This window comes from Adiantum capillus-veneris, chromosome 29 (genome assembly GCF_014529385.1).
Source record: "Adiantum capillus-veneris isolate H3 chromosome 29, ASM1452938v2, whole genome shotgun sequence".
NCBI lineage: Eukaryota > Viridiplantae > Streptophyta > Polypodiopsida > Polypodiales > Pteridaceae > Adiantum > Adiantum capillus-veneris.
The window spans coordinates 61,559,842-61,580,172 of NC_140959.1; the positions used below are offsets into that span (position 1 = coordinate 61,559,842).

Genomic DNA, 20,331 nt, shown 5'->3' on the forward strand with positions numbered 1-20,331 from the left:
AGAAAGAAAAACAAAAACGTGTTGTCACTTTGAAACCGATTCAATGGAGGCCCAACGCCAAATGTCTGGATATCCTCTTTTCTTTGGAGAGCCTGGAGAGGATGCAGAATTATTTTTAGCAAATTTCAAGATGTCTTGTCGTATCAAGAGGATAGTAACTGATCAAGAACGTGTAGAGATGTTTGAAGTGGTCCTTAGGAAAGATGCTAGCACTTGGTTTGACTCGTTGCAGGAGGAGTTAAAGGGAATTACACGGAAGTTGTGAATCATTTCAAGAGATACTTCTTTGATCCCCAAAACACTCAAAAACTATGGCAAGACATTGTTTCTCATAAGCAAAAAGACTTAGATGACTACTACTTGTACAAGCAAGAGTTTCTACGTCTTTGGGCTCTATGGATACGAAATGTTGCTAACCCTGGTGATGGTGCAGAATTTCTAAAGAAGGAGAGGTTCATAGCCGGACTTTTTCCTGACCTTAGGGTAAAAGTTGAGGCGGGTGCACCTGCTACCTTTGAAGCAGCTGAAACTAGGACTGCTGAGAAATATAGGAAACTCAAGTGCTTAAGGGGGGAGGTTCCAATAGAAGGTCTTAGACCCAAAGGTAAGTCACAAGCATCAACATCTAGGAAGCTTCCTGAGGTAACGGCGGAAGTGATTGAGAAGTTAAATGAATCTTTAAGCAGCTTGTCAATTCACCTTGCACAAGCTGTAGGTCCAAAGGGACAAGCAAAGAAGTCTGAAGAGCGAGATTCACGACCTAGGAGAGTCTTGCAATGTTGGAATTGCGGAGAGTCTGGACATGGGATGTATAATTGTCCTTGGCCCCGTGGGGAGCCAGGGAGACCTAACTTGAATTACCCAGTGATGAATGCAGGTGAAGGAACTGGTCAACAACCAAGGCTTCTACAAAGACCAAATGGAGCAAGACCACCTCCACAAGGGGTAGAAAGAGTTCCACCTTCGCCAGATCCAAATGTGCATGTGGTAGAGGTGACAAACTCAAATGAGGTTGACATGGAAGCAAATGGCATTAAGCGTAGCCGAGGAAAAGGTAAAGAGAAAGGTGTCACATCACAAAGTGACCATGGACGAGGCAAAAAGGCAAAGGAGACCAAGGAAGCTAAGAGGACTCGACGTCGTATCAATCTCCAAGACTTCCCTCTTGGACATGGTATGGCTCCATACAACCTATTGGAAGACATGAGAGGTAAGGGTCCTTATATCTCATGGCCTCAGTTTCTTGCATTATGCCCACAAGTTAGGAGGGATTTAACGAAGGCAGTTAGCACTAGGAGAAAGATAAAAGAGAGTGTTCCTGTTGTAAAAATTGCACATGCTGAAATGAATGAGGATATTACACCTGTGCTAGATTGTTACATCAAAGGAAGATTGGTTAGGAAAGGTCTAGTGGATGGGGGTGCACAAATTTGCATCATGACAGAAGGACTCATGCAAAGACTAGGCATGCACATCCATGAGACACCTGAAATTAAAGTCAAAATGGCAAACAATAGCAAGGCTAGGTGCATAGGCATTTGTAAAAATGTCTCTGTGGAGGCCTTTGGCATTAAGAAGGCAGTGGATTTCTATGTCATGTCTACCAAAAGAAATGGTTACCCATTTATCCTAGGGAGACCATGGCTAATGAAAATGCGAGCTTTGCAGGATTGGGAGAGTGGAAAGCTAATTTGCAGGAATGACAATCATAAGAAGGTTGTCTTTGACATAAAAGAGCAACGCCAAGAGGAGCTCCATGAAGAATCATCTCAAAGTGAGACGGAGGAAGGCTGGACCGATAGCACTTCAGAAGGAGAAAGTAGCGGCAGCATTACTGCAGAGGAGTCTTCCATCGAAGTCATGGAGGTAAGGTTTACTCCAAACAACCAAGAGACCTCTTGCCCAGGTTTGGAAGAGGTAGGTTCCCAAGAGAACCAAAATGTGTAAGATGAAAGAATGTTAGAAGGTATGTTGTCTACAACACTTACAAAGGACGAAAGAGAGGAGTTCAAATGTGTGCTAAGGAAATTTTCTAGGCTTTTTGCTAAAGACTACACCGATGTGCGTGGAATAGATGCTGTTCAACACAAAATTGAGTTGAAGCCAGAGGCCACACCTAAGGCTCAAAAGCTACGAAGGCTAGGAGTCATCAAGGAGCAGGCTTTACTGAAGGAGGTAAGAAAGCTTCTAGCAGCAGGTTTCATTTATCCAGTGGAGAATTCATAGTGGATCTCTCTCGTTGTTGTCACTCCTAAGAAAAACGGCAAGTGGAGGGTGTGTGTGGATTACCGTCCACTTAATGAGGCAACAAAAAGAGATCCCTTTCCCCTCCCATTTCAAGATGAGATACTAAATGAGGTAGCTGGTCATGAGAAGTACATTGTGTGTGATAGCTACTCGGGTTACTTTCAAATAGGTATCGCATTGGAAGATCAGTTGAAACAACCTTCATCACTCCTTGGGGTTGTTATGCTTTTAGAGTCATGCCATTTGGACTGACAAATGCTCCTGCAACTTTCCAACGCTTCATGAACATGGTGTTTCAAGCATTCTTTGGAAAGTCCATTAGGGTTTTTATTGACGATTTTTGCATTTATAGCTCAAAATCATTGCATCTACAAAGGGTAGAAGAAGGTTTAAAGAAGCTCTACGACATGGGAGGTCAACTCAACCCCGACAAGTGTCACATAGGTGAGGATGAAGTGATCTTGCTTGGTCACAAGGTTTCCTATAAAGGCATTGAGGTGGATCCTTCAAAGGCAAAGGCTCTTATTGAGCTCCCATCACCCAAGAATCTCAAAGAGGTCATCTCATTCATTCAAAAGGTGAAGTATATGTCACGCTTTATTCACTTATCTTCAGAGTTGCTTCATCCTTTGCAAAAGTTGACACAACAAGTAGAATTTTCATGGTCTTATGAGCTTGAAGAGTACTTTTGTAACATTAAATTCATTTTGTCAGAGCTACCAATACTCATGTCTCCTTGTTGGGAGTACACATTCTTTGTTAGCTCTAGTGTTGGGAAGGAAACAATTGGTGCAATTTTATTACAACAAGATCCCCACAGTACCAGGATGCGACCCATCTACTTTGCTAGTAGCGTCATGAATGCTTTGGAGAGAGGCTACACGGAGGCAGAACTCATGATGCTTTCTCTCATGTTTGCGGTCAGAAAGTTTAGATCCTACTTACTACCAAAATCTTTTGTAATTCTCGCTGCAGAAAATTTGTTTCCATGGGTGTCATCTCAAATGAATCTTAGCACTAGCATCTCAAAGTGGATTATGGAATTACAAGAGTTCCAATACTCTTTCAAGGTAGAAGATAGTGTGCGTGCACAATTGGCAGGGATCCTTACTTATAGGGTACATGAGAAGGAGATTAAGGTGCCTGAAGTAAAGACCCTCCCATTGCCACCACCTAAAAGTATTCCTAATGCTTTTACCTTGTTCTTTGATGGAGCTTTTCGACGAGCCACAGGAAAAGCAGAGGGAGGGCTAGTATTGCTCAACCCAAGTGGAGAAGTGGTCATGAAAGAGAAGGTCAATCTACCATGTTCAACTAGCAACAATGAAGCAGAATACGACACACTACTTCATGGTTTAAAGATATGCATTGGCCAAGGTATACAACGTCTCATGGTAAAAGGGGATGCACTTCTCATTGTGAAGAAAATTTTAGGCATTTAGGCATGCAAGAATGAAATCCTAAGGACAAAAGTTCATGCCATTCGTAGGATGTTTAATCAGTTTGAAGAAGTGCAACTATATCATATTCCTAGGAAACAAAATGAAGATGCCGATTTACTTGCACAACAAGCAGTTACATGTGTTGAGAAAGAAGTGCAGGTCATCATGGTGGCAGCAGCTGTCAAGCAACCGAGATACCAGGGATTGGAGTCATTGACTCCCATTATTAGCTACATTTTGGAGGGTGAGTTTCCACAAGACTTCACGAAGGCTCAGAAGAGGAGACTCATGAAAAAGGCAAGCGCGTATCTCTTTCTAGAAGGATCTCTCTATCAAAGGGGGAAGGATCAAGTGTGCAGAAGAGTACCAACTATCAAGGAAATTCCAGCCATTCTAAAAGGTTTGCATGAAGAGGCATGTGGTGGTCATTTTGCCCAAGAGTTAACTGTGAAGAAGATTTTGCTTGCGGGGTATGTTTGGCCAAGTCTGCATGTGGATATCCAACATTGGTGTAAAAGTTGTCACAATTGTCAGGTAAATGGGAATAGAAGATCGGTTTATGGTCCAAGGCAAATCGTGCTTGCAAATGGACCCTTTGAAAAGTGGGGCATTGATGCTATGGGTCCATTGCCTAGGACTAAAAATGGAAAATCGTATATCTTGGTGGCCATAGACTACATGACGAGATGGGTAGAAGCACGAAGTGTGGCAAAGGTAAATGAGAGGACAGTGAGCAAATTTGTCTACACTCACATTTGTTGTAGATTTGGTACACCTTTGGAGATTGTTTCTGATAATGGTCCAGGGTTTAGAAAGGGCTTGCTCACAGAGGTCTGTGAAGAACTTCACATTCTACATCGTCATAGTACACCCTACTATTCCCAATCCAATGGTCTGGCAGAGAAAGCTAATGGTGTCATTGCAGGCATCATTAGAAAGATGGTGAGAAACAAGACAAAGTCGTGGGATGACTTCTTGGATGGTGCCTTGTGGACGTATCGAACCACATATAGAGAAGCCATGGAGTTCACACCATTTCACTTGGTCTATGGTCAAGAGGCTTTACAACCAATTGAGCTCAACATTCCAACAATGCGACTTCATAGCAAAGCAGCACAAGATGATCAAGAAGCATGGATGGATCGACTTCTTACCCTAGCTGAGCTTGAGTGGTAAAGAGAAACAGCATACGAGTGCTACAAGAAGAAAGCCACACAGACGAAGGAAAAGCTTGACAAGAAACTAAAGAACAAAGGCATCAATGAAGGAGATCTTGTGCTAAGATATGACAATCGACTCGATAATCGTTTTGATGCCAAATTTGAAGCTATATGGCAGGGGCCATACATAGTTAAGAAGGCTTTCAATTCAAGTTACTATAAACTTATGGACTTGAATGGAAAAGAGCACTCTAGGAAGGTAAACGGTTATCGCTTGAAGCCCTATTTGAGTCGCCTTCTACCAAAGGATCTACCAAAGATCTGTACTTAAGTAGGACATATTGTCCTTTCTCAAGATTGAGATTTCTTCTATGCTTGTCTGTTTGTCTCTTTTGCTGCTCGAGTACAAAAAATCGCTTGTTTTACTTGTTGATAGGCAGTATCAATATCACGCACAAATTCGTCTGCAGCAATGATGTTCTCTTTGGTAATCAAAATCGGGAGTAAGAGTGGCTTCCCATATATGATTTCGAATGGAGTTTTACCAATTGAGGAATGTATGGTATTACTATACGCAAACTCGACTAACAGTAAGTATTGTATTGTTCCCATTTGGATTGTCTTTCTGAAACTTAGCACTTGAGAAGGTCTAAAACAGTGGCATTAGCGATTTCGCTTTGACCATCTGTTTGAGGGTGATAAGATGATGAAAAATCAATCTTAGTTCTCAAATTTTCGATTAGTGCTTGCCAAAATAAACTAGTTATGCGAGAATCTCTATCACTGACAATAGTTTTTGGCAGTCTATGATGTTTAAAAATCTGAGCTAGCCATGTGATCAGTGTTGATCGTCTTCTTACTTGGAAGGAAATGTGCTTGCTTATTGAATCTGTCTACTAAAGTCCAGATTGCATCATTTCCATTCTTGGATCTAGGAAGATCCGTAATAAAATCCATGGCAATATTTTCCCATGGCGTGTTAGGCACAAGGAGTGGCTGAAGCTTGCCATAAACTTTGTCAGTCATACTTCAATTTCTGGCATACTAAACACTCGCATACATATTTTTCAATGTCCACCCGGAGTGTTGGCCAAAAGAAATCTCTCTCAAGAGCACTAGTGGTAGCAGCAATTCCCCGATGCCCGACATAGGGAGAATTATGTGCTTCATCCATCACCTTTTGTCTTAAGGGCTGAGATATGCATATTGCTTGTTGATGATATAGTGTATCATCTCTAATGGAATAAGGTGACCTTGAATGACCAGCTTGAAGATCTGCCCAAATTGTAGCGAAGTCTGGATCTTTAGGATACATCTCACGGAGAGATTCTAGTTCCTCGTGATAAATAGTTGTCATTGCATTGATCTTTGGATGCCTAGGGAGAACATCTGCAACTGCATTCTTTGTTCCAGTAGTGTGTAAAGTCTGAAATGGAACATTGAAAGAAAGTTGGCCCATCTCATCCGCTTTTCTGATAACTTTTTTTGTGTGAGAAAGTAGCGAAGACTCTGATAATTTGTCTTGATTATAAAATCAGCTCCTAAAAGATAATGAATCCAAATGGAATGAGCATGAATTACTGCCATTAGCTCTTTCTCATAAATGGAAGCATGCAACTCTGCATCCTTAAGGCGCCGACTTTCGTAGGCTATGGCGTGACCCTCTTGGTTCAAAACTGCTCCTACACAATCTCCAGATGCATCACAGTACACCTAAAAGGTTTGCAAAGATCGGGGACGGTGAGAACATTAGCGAGTCCAAAAGGCATCACTAAGAATTCATACATCCCAAAGGTTGTTCTAAATGAAGTCTTATGCACATCTTGAGAAGCAATGCGGATTTGATGATATCCGCTCTTCAAGTCTATACGACTGAAGACACTTGCGCCTTGTAACTTATCAAGAATGTTATCAATCCGAGGGATTGAAAATCGATTCTTGATTGTGATCTTGTTTAGAGATCTATAATCTATGCACATGTAGAATGTTCCATCCTTTTTCTGTACTAGCAAGACAGGTGAATAATATAGGGAAGTACTAGGCCTTATTAGACCCTTCTCCAAAAGTTCACTGACCTGCTTGAGGATCTCCTCTTGCTGCATCAGATTGACCCTATAAGGGGGCTGATTTGGAGGAGAGCTCCCTGAGATCAAATCGATTGTATGATCCTCAGGTCGAGAGGGTGGAAGTGCATTTAGAAGCATAGTAACAGGAAACGGGCAGAACGGGGCCTCCCGTTCCCGGAACACATTCCCGGAACACGTTCCCAAGCTCGGTGCCTCCTCGAAACGGAAACGGGAATGGAACGCCGTTCCCTTCCCAAGCATAACTGGGATAGCAGTCAGAACGGGAAAACGGTCGGAACGGCATCCGGAACGCGGAACGACAAAATCCGGAACGCCAAAGTTTTAAAAAATGACAATTTTGGATAGGACTTTTGAACTTTTGGGGGGGTGTTATTTCCATCCTCTTCTATATAAAGAAGGGCTTTAAACCCTCTCTCTCAAGCTCTCTACCTCACCCTCTCCCTCAAGGCTCTCTATCCCTCTCCCTCTCCCTTTCCCTCAAGGCTACCGTTCCGGCCTCTGTTCCCATTCCACCACCCCGAGGGCCCCCCATTCCGGAAATGTCCCGGAGCCCCCCGTTCTCGTTCCTCGTTTCCATTCCGTGTGATTAGAAGTTCATCTATAAACAATCTTCAAAACTTTCTAACAACTTCATTCTTTTTTGCTCTGAAGAGGAAGAAAGTTGTGAAGAAGACACGTCTCTCTCTCTCTTGCAAAAATCAAGTACGCGGAAACACACTTTTTCATTGTTTTCTTAAGTGCAATGTGGTTGGCAATGGAAATTTGTCAATCACCTGTATCCGCAACTACAACATATTGCTTTCCTTTGTGATCAAAGGACAAGGTTTTCTGAACATTATCAGGAATGCGATGCATCTTGAAATGCCAAGGCATTCCCAAGATGACATCACATCCTTCAAGTGAAGCTAGTAAAAAAGACTCTTGATCTTTGTAGTTATCGACCTTTAAATTCAGCTTCCCTATGATTGAAGTAGAACTAGAGTTTTGCCCTTTGAAAGCAGATGCTCCTTGAATAGAAAATCCAAAACGGTTGGGCTATAAATTGAGATCTTCGGCTAACTTCGTAGAGATGAAGTTATCCGTACTGCCTAGGTTAAACAGGATCAGTACCCGTTGATTGTTGATGCTACCCCATACTTTGAGAAGATATCTTTCTTCCCCATCCTTGGTTGTATTTCCTTGTACATCTGGGATTGCATTGGAAGAAGGTGGTTGCGGGTTTTTGGTAGGGCAATCACCCTTCATATGTCCAATTTGTCCAGACTTGAAGCATCTTTCTTCACTGCTGTAGGTTCTCAATTCAGTAGAAGAGAGGTGTTTCCCTTTCTTGGGCTGATTTGACTTTACTTCTACATCAAAGGCGGTTCTTTTCTTCTTTTGAGAAGAAGAAGTGGTGATAGGTGCTTTGCTCCATCTTCCTTGGAGTTCCCTTCTCATGTATAGCATCAGCTATGCGAGCTAATTCCAGTAGTATTTGTAGGTTGCCTCGAGGATAAAGCTTCTTAGTCTTTTGCAAAGCTTCATGCAACCCAACTTCAAACTTTCGCATCTTCTCCGAATCTTCAATCTTCTTGAATGGGATATCTTTCAAAAGTACGTCCCAAAACTTGTCCACATATTGTGGAACAGTTTCGTTCCCTAACTGAGAAAGTCGATCCCATTCTTTCTTTACTGCTTCCTCATAATCTGGAGGGAGGAATTGAGAATAGAACTCCTTCTTGAAGGCAGTCCAATCATGAGGCTTACGTTTTTCCAGGATCAGGTTCAGCCACCAATTGCTAGCTATGCCTTTCAGGTACATACTAACATGGCGAAACTTGGACCTTTCCTTAAAGTTTCCTTCAGCAAATGCAACTTCAAATTGGCGGATGAAAGCTAAAGCTTTGTTGTTGTCCTGCCGTCCGTTGTAGGTTTCGAATTTCACATCTTTGTCACCTGACTTGAATGATTTCTGTTGTGGTGCTTCTTCTTATGATGCTCCTTCTTTCTACCTTTCGACTCCTTGTAGCCAAAAGCTCTATCCTTTGACTGCATTCCTGCTGCGGCGAATCTTTAAGGAACATGTCCTCTGGAGAGACCATGTCATCCAGATCCTTCATGAAAGAAAATTGAGAGAATCAGGAGGTTCCAACTAAAGGATCTTTCTTTGGTTCTTGCGTCTTTGGGTTCTGCGGGATTTCTCCCAACCCCATCCGCACTTTCTCCTTCCCTTTCTCAAGGGTATGGAGAATCTTCTGAACTTCTGGATGGGAGAGAGATTTTTGCAACTCTGCTACCTGCTATTGGAGGAGAGTGAACTCTGTCTCACGTCCTTCCATTTCTACAGTTTGCCAAGAGTCGTCAATCCCTTAAGGAAGAGAGAGATGACCTTGCTTAGATACCACTGTCACAAAAATACAGAAGCGTAAACTAACTGTTAAATGCACATATACTCGATAGAATTTGAAAGAGAGAGAGAAAAGCTTGACATATCATTGGGGACCAGAAGATGGGTTGGTCTCCCCCCATGAAGAGAATATCTTTGTTACTAAGGGAGAATCCTTACAAGTACAAGAACGGGGTAAAAGCCCGTCCTCTATTTATTCTTTGTTCCTTTTCTGCTTCTAACTAAGAGGGTGAGAAAACTACTCTCTGACTACTGAGAGGATTTTCCCTTTGTTGCCAGATTTTGGGAAGCTCTCGTAAATAGGAGTCTATCTTCCACAAAACTCCTTCAAAGCTCTCAAAAATGAGAGTCTATCTTCCGCTAACTGTGTCCCCTCCCGCTAACTGTGTCCCTTCATGCATAAACATTCCTGCAATAAAAACAAGGGAGAAACATGCAAAATGCACGCACACATGCTTGCTGCAATTTTTTGCACATAATCTGAAAATGTTACCTAAGCACGTTCCAATGCCGAAATAGAGACCTTTCTCGCGATGGAATCGCACCAAACTTTGTGTACGCGTAGTGTAGGTAGAGAAGAACGAGATTCTATGAGTACTTTGCTGAAATTCACCCTAATAGAGGTGATTAGGGGCTGAAAACAGAGAATTTGCAGCAACTAGGTGTGAGAGAAAGAGAGTTTTCCTCTACTTTTCGCGATGAATCTTCCCCCACAGCAGTCTATGATCAAGAGAAGCCTTGGTCTATGTGATGGGAGCTCCATAACTCCACATATACCACAAGGGCTGATTCTCAAGCTTCAATGGAAAACTCTAGCGTATAGAGCATGCTCACTTTAGGGGGGGTAAGTGCATTGCCAACCTCTCAAGTGAGAGAGGAGGCACTCTTATAAAGCTAGCAAGAAGAGGGGGCGCTAGAGGATGAGAGAGGGTGAGAGTGAGAGTGAGAGAGCCACTTTGCATTGGTAAGTGTGCCAAGTGGCACACTTAATAACTTAAAAAACCATTCAACTTTTCACTTTAAAAGTTCCTAGGCAATTAATGAAATGTGCAATTTAACTCACAACTGCACACATGAATGCTATTTATGAAAACGCTAGCTGCTCCCCGGCACAATGCCGTACCGGCACTGCTCCTGCACCACCTGTTCACACTCGTCCGCCATTTGGCCCGAATGCAAAAGATTAAAATTAGTTTAACTGACTTGTCCTAAGGCCTTACAAAATAATTCTAAGCCTTAGGGTCACTATTCTAAGGACCCTATCTCATTCCTGTGCTCGCACTGACGCGCGTCTGAAATCTGAGGCTACTGTCTACCCCTTATCGAAGGCCCTATTTCCCAATCACTAGGGCTTCAGGGTATATTTCTGCTAGGGTCCCCCCTAAGGTGCTCTATGCCGCATTCAGGCACACTAAAGGCCCTAGAACTACTAGTTCTATTCTAATGTGCACACAACTAAATAAATAATTATTTTCTAATAAAGAAATAAATTATTTACAAAAACTGACATTGTTACAATGAGCTAGCAGAGTCACCAAATGTATTGCAGCGTTACCTTAAAGACTTTGGTTTACAACCCACGTATTCCCCAACTCATATCACTTCACTAGAGCAAAGGTCAAAGGCTTTAGCACATGCTCAAAAGGGGGGCGATGTTGGAGCTACCAGTTCTCATGTACAACCAAGAGTTTCTCCTGCAAGAGTCAAGGCCAGGCAACCACGAGATGGTTGGGCCGATCGACACTCAAATCTCACTAGTAAAGTAGTGTCTAGGCTCAGTTAAAGTCTTTTAGGCCCCTCAACGGGACTTCATAGGTTGGTGGGTACTAGGAAATTAAACCAAATGGGCAAATTGGACACATGGCAGTAGGAGAGCAACCTCCAAGCCAACACACACATCCGAAAGCTCTCATCCCAAGAGGAGGCACCCAAATATGAGAAGGGAGGCTGAACTTCATTTTGTGAGTGGATTTTCAGGTTTGAATCTTTAATGGAAAGCTTGCCTTCTTCCCTTGTCTCATATAGCCCGATGATTTGCTCTCGTGCATCTCTCTCCCCCCTTAGCACATATGATAATGCCCCACTAGTTGGGCCACTCAAATGACCATGTATAGTTCTGTGGGTTTTATGTGCATTTGCCAATGCAAGAGCCTTTTGAACAAGAAACGGATTAGCTAATTGCTAATCCTCCATAGGCATGCTCAGTTCCATCACGACAAGTTGCGAAAATGAAGAGTTTTCTCGTGTAAAAACTCATCTTTCATTTTTGTTGTTATCAAGTTTTTTTCTCCATTGTCCCATGTTGATGCAATAGTTTGATGTGAGTCAAGCTTGCATATAGCACTAGGAGGTACCCTCTTAGAGAGCATAGTGCACGACGTTCTACGTAGTGTTTAGGAATTACTCCTTTGAAAGGCTATGCGTACCGGGTACCTAAACATTGTGTGTGCGCGCGTGCGTACACAGGCAAGCACACTTGTGACACAACATCGACGTTCACTTGAGAGAGCTAGAGCACCACTGTCTACTCCTATTTTGTGCAGTGCAACTTCCATTGCTCGTTCAACAATAATAAATATCCCCTTCCCCACCCCCAATCCTACTTAAATCATGAGACCCCCTTCCAAATACCAAGGGTGCTTTTGGTAGCAATGCTAGTAAAGAGATTTTTTTAAGCATCCCCTCTAAATGGACTAATAATTAATTTTTTGACATGTCCCCTGACACCCTGCATCACTTGAGGGAATTGCAATATGAGGGTGGGAGATCCTTTTAGCACCTTGTGCCCCCTCGGTTGTTTGAATGAAGATTAAGAGGCTTGTGAGGTGCACTACTAAGAGACTTTGCATATAACATGCATTCACAAGCTAATTTGAAAACCCCCTTCTTAACATGGCCTAATTTTCTTATTTCTCCATGAAACATTAAGTTGCTTTCGATATTATTTTAAGAACTCCATCTGTTAATATATTTAGCTTAATTCGTCTCAAAGTTTGCACTAAAGGAACCCTCCTATTGAACTCCTGTGTTACATAACATGATTGAAAGGTACACCATGAGAGTGCCCCCATTGAGAATAAGAGGGTATCGACTCTAGGTTTTGATGATATTCTAAAGCAAAAAAGAATCAAATCTATCTTCAATGTAATGTGGTCTGGTCACTTTGTTTGTGTCGTTTACACATAAACTTGCAGTTCTTACAAGAAGCTGAAGTCGACTTGAGTAAAAATTCTGCTAAACAGTCACATTGTTGACTATGCTGCTGCAATATCATAATTAGGGACTAAAATTGGCTGTGCTTGAAGGTTGCTTTATAAAGAACTCTTTAATTTTAATAGTACCAGATATACTAGTTAGTAACTTCAACCTTGCCAATTTTGCAGCATCAGTCACTTCACTAGCATTGCAAGAAACCCCCGTTTATACCTAGAAAAGGGACTAATCTCTAGGCATGATGACATCATGACAACCATTGAAAGGCAGCCACCAACTTACATAGGTGGAGGAGGTGGCATTCAGTAGCCAAAGGAAAGGCAGTATATGCATGCAATAACTGAAAAAGCCTGGTTTTTTATTTCTCAAAAGAGCTTACTTGTTTTAAGTCAAGACAGCAGTCAAGCCAATTAAGAGTTCTCTCAACAGACTGCTTATTTCTTTTACTTGTCACCCAAAAAGGAGCCTCATCGGGAAGGCTTCCCCAAATGTCAGGCTGCATTGCATTTATGACATCCATGTAGTCCACAGGCTTGACCTAAACATCCAAGCAATGAAAACGATTTTACTCTAGGGAATAAAAATCTAGGTTATCTATCTAGAAGTTTCACCATACCAGTCTGCGACCGAAAGGTGTCTGAAAGGTTGCACCCAAGCGGTTGCTTCCATCATGCTCCCCAACACAGAAAGCATCCCTTGCAAACGCTGCCATTGCATGATCAGGTAGGCTTACAAGGTTGTGGACTCCACCAGCAGTAGCCAAAGTACTCGCAGAAGGGTTATCCAAACTGCAAACACAGTTTCAGGGCATGTGTCAATTCAAGAATAATCCTTACCATTCCCAGGCCAACTAATCTTTATGCATGTTCCACAATACCAATATCTGTGCATTATCCCGATAGCGGAGAGACATAACTACTACTATATACTACTCTTGTGGCTACTAAATACAACTGATACAACTTTTGAAAAAATCATTAGAATGAGAGATTCCATGTTGAGCCCTAGTCGTGACACATCTCTCTCCCCCCTCTCTACACCTTCATCTTCCCTCTCTGCCCCCCTTAACGCCATCGAAAACCCTGTGACAACATCTGAGCTCTCTGCACCCGCCTAACCATCTCCTCTATAGCCAACCATCGCCTTAGTCATCTGTGCACATAGCCATAGCCTGCCCCCCCCCCCCCACAAATCTTCCTACCTAACCATCTCCTCTGTCACTTGCACACAAGGACACCACGCCAGGGAGGCTTTTTGTAAGTCTTGGACACTTCAGCCAAAGATATACTGAAACACACGCAAGAAACTCCAAATAACTTGGCGAACTTGAGAGAATGAGAGAGAGAGAGAGAGAGAGAGAGAGAGAGAGAGAGAGAGAGTCGACAAGGCACGGCGTGATTCCGCACCTAGATGCACTAACCCCAAAGACTCGCACCCCTTCTCGGTATTATTCTTCGCAAGGTACAATGTCCGAGGGTCCTTCTCTCAAGGATCCCAAGCCAAATCTAAGCAAAAGTGAGACCTTGGGCACACTTACAAAGGCCTGGCCTATCCCAAAAGCAATTACATGAAAAGTTATGCTTCTAAAAGCATCAAGACCAAAAATTTGCACCGCAAAAAGTCTAGCACAAATCGTCGAATTTCCATACAGCTGCCACATCATCACCGCAATTCACAAGAGTCCATACAACTACCAGCTACCATGTCATTAACCTCTATGCAAATTTGAGTCCTTGCTTTATTTATTTTGTTTAAAGGTTTGCCCATCAGCCGACTCCTATAAGATGCAGGGTTAGGTTTTTAACCCTAACCCCCTTTTGGGCCACTCGACTAGAACCTGCTAGTCTGTGAACACTTCTTCTGTCTCTTCCATTGGGGTTTAGGCCCCTCGGCCGGGTCCACATCATCGATGTGGCATAGCCTAATCCCCCTCTTGAAAGAATTGTAATCAACCTCGATTATGCCTAAAGAACATAGGACAGAAACTAGTTCAATAGACACCCACTCTATGTATCGTTGGACTAGATCACACATATCCAGCACTTGCACAAAGACGATAGTCACTGAACATTAGCATCACATTCACATAACTATTTCCGTCAAGAATCATGATCATTGTAACTTATTTAGCAATCACATCGAGACCGCGCTCATCTTTTCACGGATGTTCTCATCTACTAAATCTCGTTACTATCGCATTCACATCACCCCTCTGGTGACTAAGATAAAATGCTGCATGCATTTCATCTTTCCGACACATACTCAAACAATACACAAATGAGAGAGCACATGTAACATATTCATTTTAGGAATTCCATTTGAAATATACATCTTTTCATAAAGTCATTCAACAGATTACTGTTAGTTGTCAATATCCATGAGGTCTCAAAAGAAATCAGTGACTTTATTCTCATCGAGGTAATTGTTGATTCATCAATAACTTTTGGAATAGTCAGTGCTAAACCAAAAGCTTCAAGGTAAAGCTCTAGTATCTGAGGAGTATCTGATAAGTCCTCCTTCATCCACTTTGGCATCAAGAGCTTGGTAATTCCTAAACTTGACCAAATACCGTCATGTTAGCTTACCTTTCACTTTCCTTTCCTTGTGAGCCAAGACTTGTTCTGGATGAGGATCTCTATTACTTCGGGTTGCTCGTCTTGCTCCCTGTCCACTGGCACTTCACCTTCGAAAGGTCTAAATAAACTCACATGAAATGCATTGTGAATCTTTCAAGTATTTGGTAGTTTCAATTTGAAAAACACATATGTTATCGGTTCTAGCTTTGAAAAAAGCCTCTCCTAACCCTTCCCTTTTCATAAACACGCTTTCTCAAACTTGGAGGAGCACCCAATCATTTTCCTTCCGTTGCAAGTCATGCCGATGCTTGTCAATTGCCCTCTTATGTCGTGCTCAAGGCTTCTTCAAAGCATCCCGTACCTTGGCAAACGCAATGTCCAGATCTTGTGTATATTGACCTGCTTCAAGACTATTATCCTTGGTGCTCACTATCGATGGAGCCTTTCTGACACCCTCAATGATCTCAAATGGCGCCTTCCCATTAGATGTGTGGACTGTGTTGCTATAAGCAAACTCCAGCAAGGGCATAAACTTTTTCCACTGAGTCTTCTGATCGGAGATATATGACTTCAACAAGTCTAAAACCACTGAGTTGGCTAACTCCGACTGCCCATCTGTCTATGGATGAAACAAGGACGAGAATTTAAGTTGTCTATATTCTCCCATATTGCTCTCCAAAACAAACTCACAAATCAGGGATCTCTATCCGACACGATAGTTCAAGCATACCATGTAATCTAAAAATCTGTGAGACAAAGCAAGGTAGGATCAAAACGTACGTACGAATCCGTTCCGTACCGTACGGACGTACTATACGATCCGTATGGTACAGATCGATCCGTACAAGGCATTTTTTGAAAATTTTCTTTTTGGAAGATAAGCGTGGCTGAGGGTTTTTGATGCATTTTTGCTTACTTATGGACGACCAACCAGTTCTCATTTGAGCTTTGATATGCCTATTCAATCATCAATGTCGTCTAAACTTTGAAGTCTCTTGCAGTAGTTACACAGTATGTGGTTGTCTTGTAAAACACGTCTTTGAATGTCTCTTAAAGTTGTTGCCCTCTCTTGTTTTTCATCAGAAATGTCCTAGAAAGTTTGGTAAATTGAGTTTTTTTTACAGGAGTATGTATTTTTACGTACATAGAAATTTTTCATGTACGGAACAACGTACAGTACGTACATATACGCCACGTACAATACGTTTGGTACCACGAGCTTGGCCAAATGATCGGCTTTTACTTCCTTCCTTACTGGAATTGAGTGAGTCTGTTTGTTGAATTGGTGGATGATTGTCTAACCAAATGTCATCATGCCCACTCTGAGTCTTTGGAAGATCAAAGATAAAGTCCATTGCTATAAAGTCTTTGGTCAATCAGGAATGGGTAAAGGTTATAGTAGACCGGATGCCGTGCCTTGTGTCTGTCAAACTTGACCTTCTGACACTAAACAAGTGCATACAAACTCATCCACATCCTATCTGAGCCTAGGCCAATAGAAATACTTTTCCACGCCTTTCAAGGTACTCTCGATACCTGTATGCCTACCAAATGGTGAATTACAGCACTCTCTCAAGACCTTATTCATCAACCCCTGTGTGACACACAACATGGTTTTTCACATTAAATAACCTTCCTTTAGAGCATAGCCTGCAACTATCCCCCCACTAAGCAATCGATCAAAGATGTTTGCAAAATTTGGATCTGTAGCATACTGATCAATCATATCTTCAAACTTTTGATAGTGTGTTGCCGAAATAGCCAATACCTATAGCTTTCGAGACAACGCGTTTGTCACCAAATTCTTATTTCCCATGACATGGACAATTTGAAAGTAGAACCACGACAAAATGTTCGCCTATCTCATTTGCTTATCTGAAAGCTCTTTCTAGGACAAGAAGTATCTCAGACTCTGATGATCACTGAACACTACTCCAAGCACGAAATGTCAACACTGAGTAAGAGCATGTATGACTGCTAACAGCTCCTCTATTACAATGGTATCAGAGCAGACGATTTTTCTTCTACAAAGGATCTGATCCCTTTATTTGCAACACACATGGATTCAATCGACGAGTCCTGCCAGGAGGAAACTGTGGCACCCGATCACTCGGGTTCGAAGGAGAACAACGGACATCGACCACCTTCTGAAGATTCAAAAGAATATGAACCGTCTCCACCTATCGAATACGAAAAAATGGAGATACAGAATGAACATCGGGTCGACACCTGTGCTCGGCACATGCTCCAGTACTCCAAGGACCCCCAGTACGTGAAATTTTTTATCAAGCACCCACTTGACAAGATGCATTCTCGATGGCGTACCACCATCCATTCGCCTTTGAAGGCAACCTTGAAGAAGACAACTACATCAGAAGCACCAATTTAGAGGGTTGTCAGGTGTAGCAGAAGTGTGTAAGGATTTAGCTCGGATCTAGTACTCCGCACAAACACAAGGTTACTTTACTTCACTTGACAAGAGAAACTGAACACAATGAACGAGAGAGACGCAAAGAGAGAGAGAGAGAGAGAGAGAGAGAGAGAGAGAGACGACCCGAATGTCGGATCCTAACCACCCTCAAGGGCCCTCTTGCTCTATAGCCAGAGCAAGTTCTTGCTTTATTACTTGCATAAAACACTGACACAATAATGCTAAATGCTGAGATTCTAATGCTAAGGTGTTGATCGATGCTTGATTCAGATGCTTGGTGCTACTAAGGAACTGAAGGGTACTGCGGTAGATGCTGAGAGGTACTTCTAAGGATACTTGGTACTTGAGAGGCTTAGTGTTGGTTATTGCGAGTACTTGGTGCTTGATACTACGGGGTACTTTGGTACTGCTGGTGCTTGGTACTGCGGGTACTGAAGGTACGTGGGTACTAAGGACACGAATGTCCCGATGATCCCTACGCTGAGCTACGCAGGAGCCAAGCCAAAACACAAGGGGTGCTAGATGTTGGAGTAGTGCGTCAACGACGACGACGATGATAATGAGGGGTACTTGTGCTACGGTGCTATTGAGGTACTAATGGGTATTGCTGGAGATACTTGGTACTGCGACAACGATGACGATGATGAGGCTGTGGGCCGATCTGCTATTGCCGAGGACTGCGATGGCTGATCTGAAAACGCTGCTGATCCGCAAGACTAATCACTGAATTCAGGGTGCTTAGGGTTGGAAAAACACTAGTGGAAGAGGCTCAGAGACACGAAAAGATGTAACAAACTGCTGACGTGTCAAAGCCTAAAGAATGGAGCCAACTAACAGATGACGTGGCTGCCCAAGAGCAAAAACCCTAACCCTAATTTCTGCCAAAAACCTTAACTGTTGAAACCCTAATCCTAAAACCTGCAAACCCTAATTCTGGAAACCCTGACCCTAAAACCTGCAAACCCTAATTCTAGAAACCCTAAGAAGAACAAGAAACAGAAGAAGAAGTCCTACCAACTTATAGGGACCCCATTCGATGGGGCCCCAAGTGACATAAAGGCATTAAAAATAAAGCAGAACACGCTCAAGAGACTTTGCACATCAAAATATGATGATGTGGCACCTGTACGGACGTTCCAAAATTCGCGGCGGATTTTTAGGAAAATCCCGAAATTATAGGAAAGTGGTTTTTTGGGGTCAGCTTTTCATATTTGATGCTTTTAGGCTTTGGACCTTTAAATATGAACCTTGGGTCCTCTCTGGCACTCTTTAGCGTGCAGACCGCATAGCAGGTGCTTCCCGGCTATTGTGCTTTGCGAATCAGCAGTAATATAAAGAAATACCGAAAGGGGCGCCAAGGTTTGGGGCCAATCCTCTCTGGGGTGGAATTCCGCCACTCTCTCTCTCTCTCTCTCTCTCTCTCTCTCTCTCTCTCTCTCTCTCTCTCTCTCTCTCTCTCTCTCTCAGTTCAGTTGTTATTGAAGTGTTAAAAGACCCTTCAGTCTGTTCTTTTCTATTAGCACGTGGTGCCCGCCTTGTGACAGTGGTATCAGAGCATCAGGCGTGTGCTTTTCTGAAAGAATACCGGTCCTACAAAAGAGCAGACAGAGCTATTGGAATTTTACCGGACTTATTAGCCACTCCCACCCATACTTCATCGCGCATCAGGCACGCTCCCGTCTTCATCGCTCATGTCTTAAAGGGCATAAGCCAATTAAGATCACTTACAAGAGAAGGATCCAGATTTGTTTCAAGTCACTGTTTTTGTCAGAAGCAGTGCCATGCAGATGTTGATGTCTACAGCTACCAAGCAGCATACTCCAAGTACTTGGCAAGCTTTCAAGAAAAAAAAAAATTACCCGAAGTTATATGGTTTCTGACATCTTCCTTCGGAGTGCAACTTCTGGCAGAGTGGGGTATCCTGAAATGCTTGCCATGGAAACCCTAGCAGATTATATCTTGAAATTTCTCTACATCTCTCAGTAGATGTCTCTTCACGAGCTGATGACCTTGGAGGTCCGATGTGAATGATATATCTTGGGACTACCATCGCCACCAACGAAAACACTGTTTGTCCAAGAGCTGATGGACCATGCTGTGCTAGGCCACGACCCTATGGAAGAAACCTAGCCCTAATTTTTGATGCAAGTTTGAGGATGGAAAGTCAGTCGACTTTTCGAGCTCGACTGATGTCGAGATTGCTTTTTAAGTTTGAGTTCTGTTTGAACTTGTTTGGTGATCTTGTTTGAAATTTGTTTGAAATGGATGGTATCTGTTTTGAACCTGTTTTGGTGCCGATTTGAATTGTTTGACTCTGGTTTGATACTGGTTTCAATAATTGGTGATTTTACTCCCGGGTGGAGAAGTGAGAAATATTGTTTTGGTATTGTTTGAACCTCAGAACGACGCAGGCCGATGCCTGGGGAGCGTTTCGTTGTATGTTTGAAAACCTCGGAACAACGCAAGCCGATGCCTAGGGAGCGAGGGAGCGTTTCGTTGTATGCTAGAAAACCTCCAAACGACGCAGTCCGATGCCTGGGGAGCGTTTGGTTGTATGCTTGAACCTCCGAGCGACGCAAACTGCGGTCTAGGGAGCATTTGGTTGCACAGTCCTCTGAGCTCATGGCCCGAACCTTTTTAGGTTATTGGCGGGGGGAGTGACGAGGTAGTCGTTGAGTAGCTTCATACTGCAGACCGTTTGTCTCGGAAGAGTGCTCAACGGCGCTGTTTGTTGTGTCTTGTAACATGCATATGTGAGCATTTGTGTTGCATTGTGATGTGTCAATTAC

The 20,331-nt window shown here is 42.8% G+C and overlaps 1 protein-coding gene across 5 annotated transcripts in view; it reads right to left on the reverse strand.

Moving 5' to 3' along the window:
- LOC147419289 (uncharacterized) overlaps positions 1-20,331 on the reverse strand; it is a 116,084-nt gene that overhangs the window by 58,674 nt on the left and 37,079 nt on the right. For all 5 annotated transcript variants that reach the window (XR_015187088.1, XM_086505323.1, XM_086505322.1 and 2 more), the window contains exons 2-3: positions 13,152-13,323; positions 12,915-13,073 (exon numbers count right to left, since the gene is read on the reverse strand). Coding sequence is in view for 4 of the 5 variants with exons in the window: in XM_086505323.1 (XP_086361449.1) it covers positions 12,915-13,073; positions 13,152-13,323 (331 nt within the window). In the remaining variant the exon portion in view is untranslated. The remainder of the gene's footprint in view (positions 1-12,914; positions 13,074-13,151; positions 13,324-20,331) is intronic.